The sequence below is a fragment of the Gamsiella multidivaricata genome, assembly GCF_025024155.1.
Source record: "Gamsiella multidivaricata strain RSA 2152 chromosome Unknown BC939scaffold_5, whole genome shotgun sequence".
In the NCBI taxonomy this organism is placed as follows: Eukaryota; Fungi; Mortierellomycota; class Mortierellomycetes; order Mortierellales; family Mortierellaceae; genus Gamsiella; species Gamsiella multidivaricata.
Window position 1 is genome coordinate 555839 of NW_026251713.1, and position 16044 is coordinate 571882.

The 16044-nt window shown below is 48.7% G+C and overlaps 6 protein-coding genes across 6 annotated transcripts; 2 read left to right on the forward strand and 4 right to left on the reverse strand.

The window, feature by feature from the left end:
* Positions 1 to 114: 114 nt before the first annotated feature.
* On the reverse strand, positions 115 to 4240 carry BC939DRAFT_438113 (uncharacterized protein). The gene is made up of 9 exons (XM_051553796.1): positions 3419 to 4240; positions 3196 to 3295; positions 2992 to 3074; positions 1181 to 2896; positions 1047 to 1100; positions 812 to 963; positions 658 to 717; positions 457 to 571; positions 115 to 340 (listed from the first exon to the last, which is right to left on the reverse strand). The coding sequence occupies exons 1-9, from the start codon at positions 3926 to 3928 to the stop codon at positions 206 to 208; spliced, it is 2925 nt and encodes a 974-aa protein (XP_051416759.1). The 5' UTR covers positions 3929 to 4240; the 3' UTR covers positions 115 to 205.
* A 1079-nt stretch (positions 4241 to 5319) lies between these two features.
* On the forward strand, positions 5320 to 7923 carry BC939DRAFT_525310 (Zinc/iron permease). The gene is made up of 4 exons (XM_051561306.1): positions 5320 to 5657; positions 5760 to 5872; positions 6138 to 7332; positions 7430 to 7923. The coding sequence occupies exons 1-4, from the start codon at positions 5579 to 5581 to the stop codon at positions 7858 to 7860; spliced, it is 1818 nt and encodes a 605-aa protein (XP_051416760.1). The 5' UTR covers positions 5320 to 5578; the 3' UTR covers positions 7861 to 7923.
* Position 7924: 1 nt separating this feature from the next.
* BC939DRAFT_406438 (Metallo-dependent phosphatase-like protein) lies at positions 7925 to 10149 on the reverse strand. Its single transcript, XM_051552852.1, has 8 exons — positions 9930 to 10149; positions 9710 to 9780; positions 9487 to 9611; positions 9237 to 9366; positions 9026 to 9082; positions 8812 to 8893; positions 8232 to 8634; positions 7925 to 8099 (listed from the first exon to the last, which is right to left on the reverse strand). Exons 1-8 carry the CDS (start codon positions 10091 to 10093, stop codon positions 8076 to 8078), a joined length of 1056 nt encoding a protein of 351 aa, XP_051416761.1. The 5' UTR covers positions 10094 to 10149; the 3' UTR covers positions 7925 to 8075.
* Positions 10150 to 10532: 383 nt separating this feature from the next.
* On the reverse strand, positions 10533 to 11541 carry BC939DRAFT_438117 (uncharacterized protein). The gene is made up of 5 exons (XM_051553797.1): positions 11410 to 11541; positions 11225 to 11314; positions 11070 to 11130; positions 10906 to 10956; positions 10533 to 10757 (listed from the first exon to the last, which is right to left on the reverse strand). Exons 1-5 carry the CDS (start codon positions 11471 to 11473, stop codon positions 10652 to 10654), a joined length of 372 nt encoding a protein of 123 aa, XP_051416762.1. The 5' UTR covers positions 11474 to 11541; the 3' UTR covers positions 10533 to 10651.
* A 791-nt stretch (positions 11542 to 12332) lies between these two features.
* On the forward strand, positions 12333 to 14165 carry BC939DRAFT_438119 (protein disulfide-isomerase). The gene is made up of 6 exons (XM_051553798.1): positions 12333 to 12477; positions 12583 to 12642; positions 12763 to 12774; positions 12937 to 13294; positions 13392 to 13438; positions 13557 to 14165. Exons 1-6 carry the CDS (start codon positions 12370 to 12372, stop codon positions 14076 to 14078), a joined length of 1107 nt encoding a protein of 368 aa, XP_051416763.1. The 5' UTR covers positions 12333 to 12369; the 3' UTR covers positions 14079 to 14165.
* BC939DRAFT_438124 (Calcipressin-domain-containing protein) lies at positions 14140 to 15081 on the reverse strand. The gene has a single exon (XM_051553799.1). The coding sequence runs from the start codon at positions 14905 to 14907 to the stop codon at positions 14227 to 14229; it is 681 nt and encodes a 226-aa protein (XP_051416764.1). The 5' UTR covers positions 14908 to 15081; the 3' UTR covers positions 14140 to 14226.
* Between the last annotated feature and the right edge of the window lie 963 nt (positions 15082 to 16044).

Consider the following 16044-nt stretch of genomic DNA (forward strand, 5'->3'; position numbering starts at 1 on the left):
CATTATTACTATAATTCAGGAGATTTGGAACGCGCCAACTACATACAAGCAACGACAGTATATGGATCACCCATCAATAAACCTTCTTGATAGACGTGTTTTTTTATTTTTTTCCATCGGGCACAATTAACAATTACTCAATCAGAAATACTTTCCAATCACTTGTCTAGGTTTTTTTTTTGGGTGGGGAGGGGGAACCGCGCTCCTACCATAGATCGCACTTTGTATCGGGGTTCATGTGTGAGCGGGGTTTGCAATTAAAAACTTCTGCAAAGTGCTTGGAGTTCTGAACGGCTCCGTTGACGCGCCATCGTGCAGGCGCATGCGGATCCGTTCGGAGCTATTCATACACAAAAAAAAAAAAAAAAAAAAGTTGATCTACTGTTAGCACATGGCAAGAGCGAGAGAGCAACAGTTCAGTATTAAACACGACGCCACATTCCAAGGCACACATACTCCTTCGATAGCAGAAGCTGGACGACGCTGCGAGCACCAGACACGAGCAAAGGACATGTAAAACAGTTGCTCGCGCGTATAGTCTTCAAGACCTGAGAGCAAATGGTTCTTGTGCCTGTTTTTCATGTGTAGAAGCAGCGAACGTTAGGTTTGTCTCCCATATTAAAGGCGATGTGCGGACCAAAAAGATGAGACACCTACTTGTTGCCACGAGGATCCGACTTGAAACGTGTCTGCCATGCATCAAAAGATCTCTTCAGTCTGTCGAGATAAACGTCCGTTAGAGATCAAGGGGTCGCATTTGGAAACATGACTGCAAGATAGCACCCGAATGGTAATTGATCGAAAAACGTACCCTCCGTTGTCAGCAAGGTTCTCACCCAGAGTGAGTTTACCGTTGACATGATTCTCACGACCTTGAGGATCTTTGACCGTGAAGTTTCCATATTGGTCGATAAAGCATTGTGATCTCTCCTTGAACTCCTGCAGCGTCGAGTTGGACCACCACTAACAAATAGTAAGGATATTCTGTAGTCAGTATTCTTCCTTGCCAAAGCGGTACTTCATAAATATGGCAGTGTATTTCTTACATCATTCAACTTGCCGCGAGCGTCGTACAATCGTCCTTCATTATCAAAGGCGTGCTATGAAAAAAGGAAGGACAAGGTCAGTAAAAGCGTAGTAAAAATGTGTGGACAAACAGATCAGTATTGCCTACACTTACAGTGAGCTCATGTCCAGCAACAACACCGATGCCTCCGTAGTTTAGGTACTCTGGGTTATCCCCATGGAAGAACGGTTGCTGAAGGATACCCGCAGGGAAGACAATCTCATTCGCGCTCGGATTGTAGTACGCATTCACGGTCTGAGGGTTCATCAGCCACTTGGCCTTATCCACAGGCTTACCCAAGTCGCTCAGCATCTGCTGCATATCCCATGTCCTCGCCCGGATCTGGTTTCCGAAAAAGTCGGCCTTGTCAATCCCTAGATCCTTGAAGTAGTCCTCGAGCGATTCTGATGAAAGGATATTTGGCGACTCGACTGAGTATCCAATCTTCTGTACCAACAAATCAACCTTCTCGGTTGCGTTCAAAAGTGTCTCATTGTCGAGCCATTCCAGCTTTGAGAGTCCCTTCACAAACGCTGTGCGCAGCGAGCTGATGATGCTGTCGGCCATTTCTTTACTGTCGCCCTTGAACGCCTTTTGGATAAAGTAGTGGCCCGCCATCGCACCGAGAGCACCGTCGACAACATCCACACATGTTTCCCAGCGGGGGGTCACCAGATCTGCAGACACACCCTGCAAAGCCGCCCTGAGTTCCAACATGGGCTTACGATACTCGACCGCAAGGTTCGGCGAGAGTCGCTGGATCATGCGCCATGCAAAATAGTTCTGAAGCGTCAGCGCTGGAGTGTCTCTCAGAAGCGCATTCAGTTTCTCGAGATACTCGGGCATAGAGACGATGATCGGGTTAGGGGTCGTGGCACCAGTTCCAAGCAGTTTCTCGAGAGCCAAAGACCAATCAATTGTAGGAACCAACTCAGAGATCTGGGTTAGAGTGCGTGGATTGTAAGTGAGCTCCGAGTTGTCGAGGTCCTCTGGGTCGCTCGAGATGGCGGCGAGCAGCTTCTCGAACTCGACCACATTCTTGGCCACCTCAGGCCAGACAATAGGTCCGAGCTGCTCCTTATCCTCTCCCTTCCTACTGCCCTTGCCCAAGACGATAGTGAACATCTCCTCGACAGCCTTTTGGTAGACGGCCACGATCTTCTCCTCGTCATAGTACTGCTTCGAAGGAAGCCCCAGTCCGCTTTCGCTCAGCTTGAAGACGTTCATCTCGGGATCTTTGGGATCCGAGTCGACATCGAACTCCACCATGGTCGCAACGCCGAGCCATGCCAATTGAGCGATCACCTGTGCCAACTCTTCTCTTTCTGCCCGGGCCAAATGTGCTGTTGCTCCTGCATCGTCACGCTTGCTGATTTCGTCGTTGTCCAGAAAAGTGTCCACGCGTGAGGGGATATCCTGCTGCTCTGATACCTCATCAAGTGCGGAGCCGCGGTAGGATGACTGAATCTGGTCTTCGTTCTCCTCTTCCGCGTCCTGCACTAATTGGATCCGCTGCACGTCTAAATTCCTGACCTTGGAGCTGGTGGTGATAGTCTTGGGGCGTGTGTTGACATTATTCAGGTTCTGAATCCTGCTCTGGAAAGACTTCATGGGGGCGTTAGTATCGATGACACTAGAGGGGACAGGGAAGGCCTTGACCATCTTCTGAACCAGATCCGCCAGGGGTTTGACGCCAACCTCGGACATCTTTTTCTCATCCATGCAGCTCTCGTACAATGACTGAAGTTTGATCAGGTTGCGCTTCGAGGCATCGTCCTTGGTCCTCTGGACATTGTTGATCTCTGGTGAAAGGATACCGCGAATAGTTTCCTAAAACAGGCATGACATTGAACCACCTTAGCTCCTATGCAATGCGTGGTCTAGGATCTCTGTCATGCTGGGAAACTGGCGAGGGAAGCACATACCTGATTTTGCTTTCTGACCAGGTTGAAGTATCCGATTTGAGCCTTGTCGTCTGGGATCGCCACCCGGTTTATAAATCCACCGCCTTGAAACGAGCCAATGTGACATGATAGACGCAAGCAGCTTCTCGTTAGCATCAACGCATTTCTTTCAAGCAATCGCAGAGGTTTACGTGGTGATGGGGAAATGGGGAAGTATAAACTTACAATTGAAGTCAAAAAAATCCGTGCAAGGGTCCACTCCAGGTTTCATGTCCCTCAGAATATCGGCAGCCACGATCGTACACTCTCGCGAGGTGCAAATTCCCTATACACAAACACATACACACACCACTACATGATCAGTAAAGACACACTCACGTATTTTTCACAAGGAAAAAAAGAAAGAAAGAAAAAGAAATGCTTGTGAATGGGCAGAGTCCAACTTTACATTCTTTCCAGTCTCGGGCAGGGCCTCTTTGGCACGCACATACGCGCACAAGAACCCAACCGCCAAGAAAAAGAACGCCACGGCCATAGCTATGGCGTATTTTTCAGTTCTCGAGTAGTTGTTCTTGAAATTGAACAGCGCCCGTCGACAGGGCAGACAGCAGCAACCACAGAGCAGTCGCTGTAATCCCGTCGGTCGATCCTGTCCCGAGAACCGCTGGGCGTCAAGATCCGAGGTATGATGGATCGGTGGAGGAGGTCCTCTACGACGGTATCCAGCGCCGGTATTCTGGTGGCCGTAAGAGCTTGGGTCTGGGCCAGAGATGTCTTCAGTCTCTTCAGACCAGTGTCGCTGATTGTTGTTGTTGTTGCTATTGCTAGGAAGACCAGAGGTCAGGTTGCGATTACTGTAGGAGTTTGGGAAGGAGGAACCAACACTGTGGCTGCTGGGTATGGAGGCGCGCCGTGGATGGTGGCCACTGAGGAGAGGAGTTGTGTCTGTGGAAGACATGGCTGGTTTGTGCTGTTAGGAGGACGTATTTGAAGTACGGAGTAAGGGCTGTAACGAATGTTGTTAGGAGAGTTGGGGTTGGGGCGAGGGTGTAGGGGGTGAGGTTCGTTTAATGGGGTGCTAATATTGGAATATGGAATGAATGCAAGGAGGAAGGGAGTAAATTGCTCAGAAGCGTGTCCTGGCAAAAAGGCATCCAGATCTACGGAAAGAGCGTTGGGGAGTGAAAGGGAGAGAAGACGAGCGGGAGAAGCGCGAGGGTGAAGGGTGGAGAGTGGAGAACGGGCCTAGAAGGCGAAGTGTGGAGAGATGGGGAAGAGGAAGAAGAGGGAAATGTGCCTGCTCAATTTTCATCCACGATGGTCCCCCCTACTCCATGGCGTGACTTGTCTTGTCCTGGCTTGGCTTCTTTGGCCCGGGTGCCAATGGATGGGGCATTGGTCTTGGCAGAGGTACCCATCCCAGTCAGGCCACTAGGGACGACGATCATTGTCGCTAAGTCTTGGAGGCGTCATGCCATGGTGCGTGATCTTTGAGCGAAGAGCGGACGAGAGCAAGGGATCATCATCCGATTTGGAATAGGTCCTAGCACTAACACGAACCATGTCTCTAGCGAGGTAGCCTTGCTGGTTCCCATTGAGGGACCACTAATTACGTCACCATCATCGTTTCACGGCGCATATTGATTGACTGACTGATGTGGCTCCTGAGCTGCTTTGTCTTTCTGGTAAATTCTTAGGGAGCGAATGTTGTAGGTCAAAGCTGTTCCCGTTGACGAAAAAGAGAGCTGGAAGCAGCGGCAGCGTACATCTTCCTTGTCCATTTCCATACACCGCTTTCGTTTCCAATGACGGTTTGTTTTGGTGGCAAAGAAGAAGATCCCTCCGTACGCGCGCGGATTTCCATTCACTAACATTCTTCATGCTTTGCCCAACAGGAAACCAATGAACCCGAGAGCATGTTGTACTACAGCACTGCGGTGCGCCTGTCGGGGATCGAATCGCGCGTGCGAGGGGATTTTTATTTCTTTCCCGGCAAAAGGGGAACCAAACGCTGTGGACATGGAAGTCCTGAGCTGGTAAAAATGAACGTCCCCCACTGAACGCGTGCAACCGTGCATCTGCATGCTTCATTGTTTGTTGTTGTTGCTTCTGTAGTTGCTGGCTTTGCTGGCTTTGTTTGCTGTGGATGCTGCCCTTCGAGAAGGAAGGGTCAGCGCTTTTTCTTTGTGTGCATGGCGCACAAGACCATCAAGACCATTTACGGCTGTTTTCCCAGCGCAGGACTGCTCCATTTGTCCTGTAATATCGATTTTGGACGCGAAAAATAGAAAGGAGTACCGCCAAAGTCATTAGACGACCTTCTCGTCTCTTGTGGTCTTTTGTTTGCCAGCTTTTCCCTCGTCTTCAATCTTGACTCACCAATTCCTTTTCTCGCCGACATTGTGCTCTCTAACTCGACTACTCACAAAACAACTAAAGATCGGGAGCTGATTGCGGAGACGTCATTCACATTCGCCTTGTCTTAGGGATTGTACACCTAGCCATTCGATTCCAACAATCCATTCCATTCCATTCGAGTACACTTGATACAACTCGACACAGCGACACAGCGACACAACTCGACATAGCTCGATTTCAATTGGCCATAATGACAGCATTCAATGGCACTGACGACTATCGAGCATGGATGTACACTCTGGCCTCGACAATGGCGTGTGTCTTTGGGGGTAAGTCCACTGCTAACGATGGCTTGCCTTTTTTTATCATTTGATTCCGTGGTACGCTTTGCTTATCAGTTGGTCTTTTTTTTTTATCTACTTCCCCACTAGCCGGACTGATCTTCATCGACACGATTGTGAAAGCAGTTTCCGGACAGGACGTCCAAATACTACAGAACCACAAGTTCTTGGCAGGCTCCCTCGGACTAGGATCCGGGGTCATGGTAAGTCAGTAATATATGCAAACCTGCGTTCTTTATTTGTCACCAGGCTGCGGACAAGGAGGGAGCGAGGGGACGTGGGAACGGAGTCTCTTGATTTCTTGGAGGTGAAGTTAGTATTATGGAAAATGCAACATCAGCTGGACTCACTCGTAATTACATCAGTAACAAGGAAGGAAAGGGGGAGGGGGGTACAAATTAATGAACAGTAGGGATTGTAGTGTCATTCGTACATACACGTGTCTGACCAAGAATCCTCTTCAAATAGATCTTCTCCAGTTTCTACAATCTACTGCCAGAGGCAAAGGAGCAGTTATCGTCGGAACTGTCCATCTTCGCCAAACATGCGGATATGGTCTTGTTGCTGTTCTTCTTTGGAGGTGTTGGATTTATGGCCCTTATCCACTGGATCATGCACCGCTTCGAGTCAAGACCCAATTCACCAGGGATTGAGAGCAGTGACGCAATCGAACAGTTCATGCAGCGCGAGGCCGGTCAACAGTCGCCCCCATCTTCCTTGCCTCAACACCGTCATGCCTACTCAAGGGCTAAAGCAGCAGTACCCAATGGAACGTATTCTGGCACCGGCAACACATCCGCAGCTCCAGCATCGACTGCGCGTGTTTGCGAGGGTTGCGTTCAGGAGGAGAGCGACGAGGCAGACGAGGAAGTACGCTATGACGATTCAGAGTACGTTGACGATGAGGTGGCGTCTCTGTTGAACAACGCATTCCTTCAAATCGGCAAGACTCCCAACAGCCGCATGGATGATGGCACACCACACATGGAGCGCCACCATAACAGGAACGGAGATCGAGATTATAAGGGGACCTGCGACGACGATGCAGAGAGCATAGAGGTCGTGATTGATGACCAAAAAGACAAGATCTTGCGACGTGCACCTCTGGATCATAGCGATCACGATCTAGACCTGGACTTTGATGATTTAGATATTCATGGGGGGCTACTGAAATCAAGCACGGACTCCTTGTCTTCGGCATCGACGCACTCCCAGAAACCGTTCGCGCCTGTCAATAAGAGAAGGAAGTCGGGCAATGCACACAAGGTCAAGGGACGCAAGCACGCAAAGGACTGTCCCAAGGAATATTCATCAATGAACGGTAAAAACCACGCTGCCGAACATGCTGGCAAGTCACACCCTACACAGAATCATCATCATCAGCAGCAGCAACCGCGCTCGGGTGGTATCAACACCATGTCGACATATGGTGCTGTTTCTCCACCAAACAATCGGCACTATTCTGGATCATTACCCTCGTTCCCTCGTCCTGAGCAAGGAGCACATCTTCGCCGTACTTCTTTCCCGCGGTTGAAGGGTGCGAGCACGATCTACTCAAAGCATGATGTCCTTGACCATGCTGGAGCTGACGACCGCGAACACGCTGATTTGACAGAGGTTGGAATTCAGACTGCCCTCACTATCGCTATTCACAAGTTCCCAGGTATGATAAGATCTAGATCCTTTTTTGGTTGCGAGGCAATGAACCCATACTATGAACATGAACCTTAATGGTACCTTAATATTTTGCACGCGATTAGAGGGGTTGATTACATTTCTATCAACGACTGCAGATCCCTGCCTGGGCTTCTCTGTGTTCATGGCGATCGCGGTTCACAATCTGATCGAGGGCTATTTGATTGCGTTCCCGCTCTACATCGGACTCCACTCTCGGACAAAGGCATTCGCCCTCGCCGCAGCCTTGGGTGGACTTTCACAACCATTGGGCGCAGTATTGGGCTGGTTTATTCTCCACAAGGTGGAGAGTATGGGGTGGCAGGTCTCAGCAACAGGATGTATTTATGCCATGGTGGCAGGCATGATGTCGTCCATCGCCGTCAACGGAATGTGGCCCCAGGCTATCAAGTGCGTAGGCAGGAGCAAAACCAAGGTCGTGCAGTATAGTTTCTTTGGAGGCATTGCTGCCATCGGCATCTGCCAGGCTGCCATGGGTACCAAGTGCGACCTCTAAGCCCCAGTGGTTAACTTTACATACTTTTTATCTTCGTTGTCGTTGTTTTTGTTGTTTTTGTTCGGTCGCCTTGTACTTTTATTTTGAAATTGTAAAATACATCATTCACAGGAAAATTGTAAACTTGAAGAAAGGTATTGGATCTATTGTGCGCCATCTTATCATACATGAGTTTTTTTTCTTAGGATGTAAAGTTGGAGCAGCAACGTCCCAGCTCACAAAAAATAATGGATTGTATCCTATGGATAAAAATGACATGCAAAAGGGAAGCAGAGAGCAAGAGATGTTAGACGCCATTATCCCGTAAAGAAAAGAAGAAAAAAAAAAAAGAAAAGTTGCTCGAGGAATTGAACAGAACACACGACCATTACCTGAACTGGATCGGACGAGTTTGAGAAGCCCAGACCACCATTAGTGTTTACGCCTACTCCATCCCCGGTAGCGATGGTGCCGATCCCATTACTAAACAGGCCCGTCGGCACACCGTTCGAAAACAGGGTCCGGTGTGATTCTGCAGCGGATGGCCGCTCGTTTTCTGGTGCGGCCTCAAAGACATTAAAATGCCGCTCGCCCTCGACGCCGACCTCGAGGATCGAGGCGAGATTGCCACAGCGGTAACAATAATTCGGTGCGGACCAAACGGTCGAGAGTCGGTCGTCAAAGAGAACTTGGAAACCTTCCATGCAGAGCTGGTGTGCGCGCAGAATATGGTCCATCCCGTTCTCGTGCAGGAATTTCTCGACCACCAAACTTCCGAATGTGTATCCTGCGCCTCTGTTTTTTTTTTTTTTTTTTTTTCGGTCGCGAAAAAAAAAAAAGAAACAAAATAAATAAAAGTAGATATTATGTCAGGAGCTGTTGCAAAATCGTTGCAATGTCTTTTTTTCGCCGTAATACTGGGGTCCGATAAAAAGCACGGGGTTGGATATTGTTTTTGCGAGGAGGGGTTACCTCGGTGAGACTGCAAATTCTTCTCGTCCTGGATCCGGGTCAGACCACACGAGATCCGCCATGGGACCTTCATGCGGGATTTCTACAACCACAACCACAACCACAACCACAACCACAACCACAAGGAGAGCGTTAGGAGACTGCAAAAACCCTCAAGGTTCATATTTCGGCATAGTCCAAATTAATTTCAGTTCAACAAAGAGACAACCCCCACCTTTGAAGCGATCCATAACTTTGATCTGGTCTATTGTGTGGATGGATGGCGACAACCCTATGAGCGAAAAATAAAATATAATAAAACATCATCAAAGTATCTGTTAAATTAATTTTGTCCGCAAGCAGTTTCTGCCATGTTTTTCATTTTTTTTTTTTTTTTTTTTCGTATCGGTCCATTAGCATTTTGCTTCTTCAATCGAATCGCGTACCCCCATGGACGCAAAAAATCATGTTGTCGATGACGACCGAGAGTGTGAGGTAGTCAAAGAGATCTGTAAAGTAGTGCCACACCTGCGCACTGCCGTATTTCTTCATGCACTCTGTGTAGAATCCATATGTCTATCAAAGAGTGCCATTGCAAAAGACGATCATCCCATGTTCAGTCATTTGCAAAAATATAAAATCGTATCAATATCAAATAGTTGAAAGTTTAAGGGGACATCCAAGTGCAGCCCCTACCTGAGTCACCGCACGCGATTCGTGGTTGCCGCGGACGAGTTGGACTCTGTCTGGGTAGCGCAGCTTAAGACATGTCAGGATAGAGATGGTTTCCACGCTGTACAGTCCTCGATCCACATAGTCGCCTATATATATATATATAAAGTAGTTAGGTAGGATTAGTCGGAGTCTCCATGAAAAGAATCATTGGCATGATCGCCAGAAAACAAAAGGTATCCCATACCGAGAAAGAGATAGTTCGTATCGGGGCAGTATCCACCTATTTTGAATATCTCGAGTAGATCGTAGAACTGCCTAGATGTTGCACAAAGAGGACATTCAGCTTGGATTCACTTCCGTTCACATGGATAACAAAGCATCTCTTCATGCCCCCCCCCCTTGCTTTGCTCGAGTCTATGATCACCACGTGGTGCGCCCCCTCCCCCCGGTCCCCCTTGTCTTACCCATGGATATCGCCCACGACCGTGACTGGCGCCTTGATATGGACGACATTGCTCTCAGACATGAGAAGTTCTTTTGTCTTTTCACAGATCTCCTTGATCACGGACTCGGCCAGGAGTTGCCGTTGGAAGAGGGATTCTATGCATGCGTCAAGGTCCAGCACCATTCTTCCTTTTTTTTCTTCTTTTTTTTTTTTTTGTAGGCGCGCTCTTCGTGGTGGTTTACAGGAGAAGGTTTCTGTGTAGGTCCTGGAAGGTGAAAGCTTTATGTATCGTTTCTGTAGAGTAATGTTAGGTGGTATACTGAAGGTGCCCCGCGCGGTAGAATGAATCCTGGGGTTGGAAAGGGAGGAGAGAGGAATGGGAATGGAAATGAAAGGATGGGGTTATGGGTTTAGAAATGGGATTTCAAGGGGGGGCCGTTGCATCTGTGCGCCAAATGATAAAGTCAATTCTGTGTAGCTCCTGAAAATGAGGCCAGCCACAAATGCGGCTTTCCCCCTCCCCCCATACGATCAGTAGGGTCATGAGATCGAGTGCGCCTCCCTTTATTACGCACATGCGTCGCCTTTATCCATGGCGAAGCTCAATTGCATTCCAAAAAAATACAAATATTGCGTTTTGTTTATTCATCGATACGGCGCTCTTGTCGCGCGACAAGGCATCTATTTAGACACCATTCGCGACTCCTTCACGGATGTTTTTTCTTGCAAACAGCAAGGGATTTAGTCGATGAAGTACTCGAGAGGGGTATCCTTCTCCCAGACTGCGCACTCGGGGGTGGTATGGAGCATGTAAAAGTCGATGACGCCCTCGTTGCTCTTATGGGCACTATTCGCGTCGAGACACGGGGTGGGGAGCATTTTGCAAAAAATAAAAAAATAAAAAATAAAAGATAAGATAGGTGAGTCTTTGCGTCCTTTCGCTGACATCTTTCATGTATGCAATCCGTCAAAAAAAAAAAATGAGTCGGGCTTACCGGGCATGGATGTACTTCTCATCGCCGAGATGGATCTTGGCAAAGTAGTTACTAAAGAGTATTCAAATTACCCCAGGCATAAAGATGAGTTCCTCGAGCTGTAGTTAAAGATAGATGTGTCCAAGCCAAAAGCAGAAATAAGAATCTACGCGACTTGAACTTACCGGCCAAAGGCAACATCCTCAGTGGCGTACAAGACTGGGGTGTACTCGGAGATGTGCTTCACTAGATGAGGTAAATAAGGCGCGGGAGATCAGTCAAAGACTCTCGAATACCGAATTACACCTATCCAATAAAGATCCTTCCGCTCGCATCCTACGCTTGTCCATCTCGTGAAGGCCGTGGCGGTCGTCCTCGCGGTTGATGCGGTGGATCTCTGCCAGGACCTCGTCCTTGACGGTGCGGAAGACTAGTGTGGTAGAAAGAATAGGTTGTAAGGATGTGCTCGGATTATCGTTCCTCAATATAACAATAACAGCCTCTGACTTGGCTTTTGGAACGTACCCTCGATGCACTCCTTATCAGCAGGACGAGGGGCGGTCATGGCGTTGTGCTTGGCATCAGACATTATGTTTATGATGATGAGGTGGAGAGAATGGAAAGATGATGAAGAAAGAAAAAAAGAGAGAGATGAGGAGAGCTGCGAATAGGCGGATAGAGAAAACAAACAGACCGCGTTCTCGGCCCTTAACACGCGCGACTGGACCACACATGCATGATTGCATGAGCCCATACGCACTTTCTCGTTCTTTTACGCTGCCAAGGCGGCTGTCCACAAGCCGTTTTTCTTTCTGGGATTTTCGGGGCTATGGTTATGGCAAGGATGTTGTGAAGGGTTTGAGGATCGGTATCCCTGGAAGCATTTTCGCCACTAGACATCGAGATGAGGATACAAAAATGCGTGCCTTGGACGCGTTCTGCTTTTTTTGCCACCAATTTTGCACTGAGACAATCCGGGGTAGATAAAAAAAGGGTCTGCATAGCGTGGTGTCTCACAACTCCACAGCTTCTTCACTTTTGTAGAAAAAGAACGCGAAAAGATGCATTCCCAGCAATGATGAAGGTGTGCATCGTGATGTAGCATCCTTGCTTCAATATGACAAGTTGAACAGAAATGAGGGCGTTCAGGACGATATACAAATACCGACAGTACAGGGAAAATGTCCCAAGTTGGACCTCTACTGGTCCAATCCGTTCAGATAGGGTCCCACATGCGTAACCATCATGGACTGCTTCACCTCACTTTCCTCGAAGGAAACCCTTCTACGTCTCTACGTCTTGATGACAGCGTTGCTTTTGCACGTAGACAGATTGGGCCCTCCTCGGGTTCCAACCCGAATAGGCAAAGCTGGCAGTGTAGGGCCTGACCCTTAATGAGTACCCCAGAGACACATAAAAAGACGCTCGTCAACCTTGCCCTCCCCATCAACCCGCACACCCACATCATACATCAACATCATCAACATGTTGGGAAAAAAGATTCTCTATGGCGCCATCGCCACTGTCCTCTCTTTCGCTGCCACAGTCGCTGCAGACAACGTCCTGGCCCTCACCCCCAAGGACTTTGACAAGGCACGCTATCATCTTCGATCTCATAAGGGCTCTATCAGTAGTGCCAGTAAAGTGCAGTGCATGTTCTAACATTCTCAACGACCCTCTTTTTGTTCATGTGTTCAGTCTATTGGCTCCACTCCAGCCCTTGTTGAGTTCTATGCTCCTTGGTGTGGACATTGCAAGGTAACGAACGATATACGTCTTTATTATTCTTTTCCCAGAGTTGATCGATGGTATCGCAATCGAAACAGCCAACGATTATTAATGCCCCTTTTACCCGCATACGTGTCACTCTATCATTAGAACCTTGCTCCCGTAAGTTCCCAGCCCCTACTTTTCTGCGGTTTGTCTACATTAGCGTTATAAGCGCTACCCCATCTCAGTACGAGCGGGTCACGGATAGCACGGAAGAGCTCATGCCCCATATTCCTCTTCCCCCCTCTCCTTTCTCTTGATGTTTGTCTTCTCCGCCCTCAGATTTACGAGGAACTCGGTGAAGCCTTCAGCGGCAAGCAGGATAAGGTGAAGATCGTCAAGGTCGATGCTGATGCCCACCGCGAGCTCGGATCCCGCTACGACGTCAAGGGTTTCCCCACGCTCAAGTGGTTCCCCAAGGGAGTCGAGGGCGAACCCGAGGATTACACTGGAGGACGCGATCTGGACTCGTTGTCGTCGTTCGTCACAAAGAAATCGGGTGTCAAGTCTTCGATTGTCAAGGTCATCCCCGCGGTCACTGTCCTGACAGATGCTACCTTTGAGTCGGAGGTCTTGAAGAGTGGAAAGAGCGCTTTGGTCGAGTTCTATGCCCCATGGTGCGGACATTGCAAGAACTTGGGTATGTTGTTGTTCGCAATGCTTCATGATTTTGAGAATAGATTTGATTGTGAGATGATGCTAATGCGAATATTACTTTTGTGAAAAAAATTGAATAGCTCCTACCTACGAGAAGGTCGCCCAGGACTTTTCCAATGACAAGAACGTAAGCACAGCCTCCAATTGCGGCGCCCAAGGATTGCTGACTGTGGTATATACGTATCGACTGCATCAAAAAGGCTATGGGGACTAATGTTTTCGACTTCATGTTGTTTTTTTCACAGACTGTTTTGATCGCCAATGTTGACGCCACGGTTGAGAAGAAGGTCGCTGACAAGTACGGCGTTACCGGATACCCCACCATCAAGTTCTTCACTGCCGACGGCAAGGTCGAGGACTATAACGGCGGACGCAGTGAGCAGGACTTTTTGGACTTTATCAACGCCAAGGCCGGTACCCAGCGTGTTGTCGGCGGAGGATTGCATCCTGATGCGGGCCGCATTGCTGAGCTGGATTTGCTGGCCCAGCAGTTTGTAAAGTCGCAGGACAAGGACGAGAAGAAGTCGATCAGCGAAAAGGCCATTGAGGCGGCCTCGAAGTTGACGCATGCGAGCGCAAAGTACTACGGCCGCTTCTTTGAGAAGGCCTTGTCGACGGAGAACTATGCGGCCACGGAGGCTGCGCGTTTGGCAAAGATCATCAAGAACAAGTCTGTCAACAAGGCTCGTTTGGATGAGTTTTCGATCCGCCACAACATCATCACGGTCTTTAACGCCGTTGCTCCCTCGACCAAGGACGAGCTGTAAAAAAAAAAAGACATAATCTTCTGTGGGGAAAAACGATCAGCCTTTTAGGAAGGAGTAAAAATAAAGTTATACTTGGTTATATTTTAATTCGAGTGTTGCTTGGTTTTATTATTTTATTCTATATTATAATAGTCGGGTAAATGTGAGTCTAACAGCAAGGTGTTGCAGAGGCCCAGTCCTGGACAGTGATGAAGGGCTGCTCGCCTTGGGATTCCTTAGCGGGCGAGAAGGCCAAGCGGGTTGGGGTGATGGGGGATCGAGGTGCAGAGAGGAGTGACGAGGAGGAGGACGAGGGTGTGCAAAGGGTATCGATGCGAAGTTTGAGGATATGTTGATACTGGGTGGTTTCGCTTGGGATTAATGTTGGTGAAAAGGTGGATGGTGTAGGCGACGGAGTAATATCATCCAAGGAGAGATTTTCGATCGTATCCATATCATCGTCTTCAATATGGCAGACAGGTGGAGATCCGGGAGGGGAGATCAAGCCGGTCTTTTCGGTGCTGACCTGGACGTGCTCTGGCAGGTGGAGGTAGTACTTTTCGGGGTCAATGGACAGTTCGGTGTGCTGGCCAAAGTAGACGCGAAGTGTGGTGTCCTCAAAGCGGGTGCTGTGGAGGAATGCCTTGGCTTTCTGGGCATCAAAGACAGAGTGGTAGACGACAAAGACTCGGTGGAAGGACTTGATCGGGGAGAAGTAACAGACCTGGCCAAAGGCCTCTGTCTGTGTGCGGAGGGCAAGCAGGAGTGTGGGCTCAAAGTGGTGGTTCTCGAGGTTGGTGATGGTGATGGTGTTGGTGGGCACCGTGGGTGAGGAAGCAATATCGACCATTGTGTTGGATATGATGAGGTATGAGGCTGGGGTGTTGGTTGACAAGTGTTGGATCGAAATGATGGCTGTTGCTGTTGCTGTTGCTGTTACTGTTGTTGTTGTTGTTGCTGTAGTAGTAGTAGTAGTAGTAGTAGTTGAAGATGTTGTTGTGTTGGGAAATGCGAGGGAAGGGATGGTCTTTTTATAATGCCATGCCGGCTACTGGCATGTTTGTCCCCATGCGCACGGAACACTTCCATCGAGTCCTTCGATAGAAGGGTCCTTGACAATGAGCAATGACTCCCCTCACTTTTCCAAAAGAAGCCATAGAACACCGATATGGATGCCCCTTCCTCAGGGCTGTACGTAATATTGGCGTATGGGCTTACTGCTGTCTTTGACCTGTCTTGTTGCTCCAGCCTACAGCTGTCGACGACAAATAAATTTAGAAATTTGGAATCCATTGTCGATGGGGTGCCAAGCTTCGGCTAAGCAGCAAGGCGGAAGAATACATAGAATTTTTTTTTTAATAGATTTAGAAAGACCTATGGCCTGCTTCCATTTGTTCGATCTCAGTGCTGGTTCCATAGAGGGCTTCCATGAACGCCCTTCTACTGCTAGAAAGCAAATTCTTTCTTTTTCGATGTAAGAATTCCATTCGACGTCAAAGGGGCGCCTATTCTTGTCTCCTGGAACTAGAACTACATGACCCTGCCTGCCTTGGCACAAGGCTACAGACCATGAGCAGAGACCTAGGACCAAGCGAGACCCATGGTTTCTGATCCACTCATGCTCCCCCTGCCCCTCTCCTCCCACATCCCCGTCCTCATCTCATTCTATTCCGGAGGGCACTGGCAGGAAAGAGAGAGACATCCCTGCAATGTGTTCTTGGTCACGGGCATCGACAGAAAGTCAAAATAAACCCCCTCACGAATCTACGTACTGTGAGGGTTATTATATTTCGCGCAGAACGATGGACGTTTCTGCACCTTCCTGGGATTCTTTTCACCTCTGTACCTCCTCCACCTGCACCTGCTAAACTTTACGAACGAATACCTGTGCTCTTGCAATGTTTTTTTGTTGTTGTTTTCCCGGGAGATCAGTCGCACCTGAATCCCTTCCTATTATATACACGACGGCGGTGCGCGACGCGAAAAG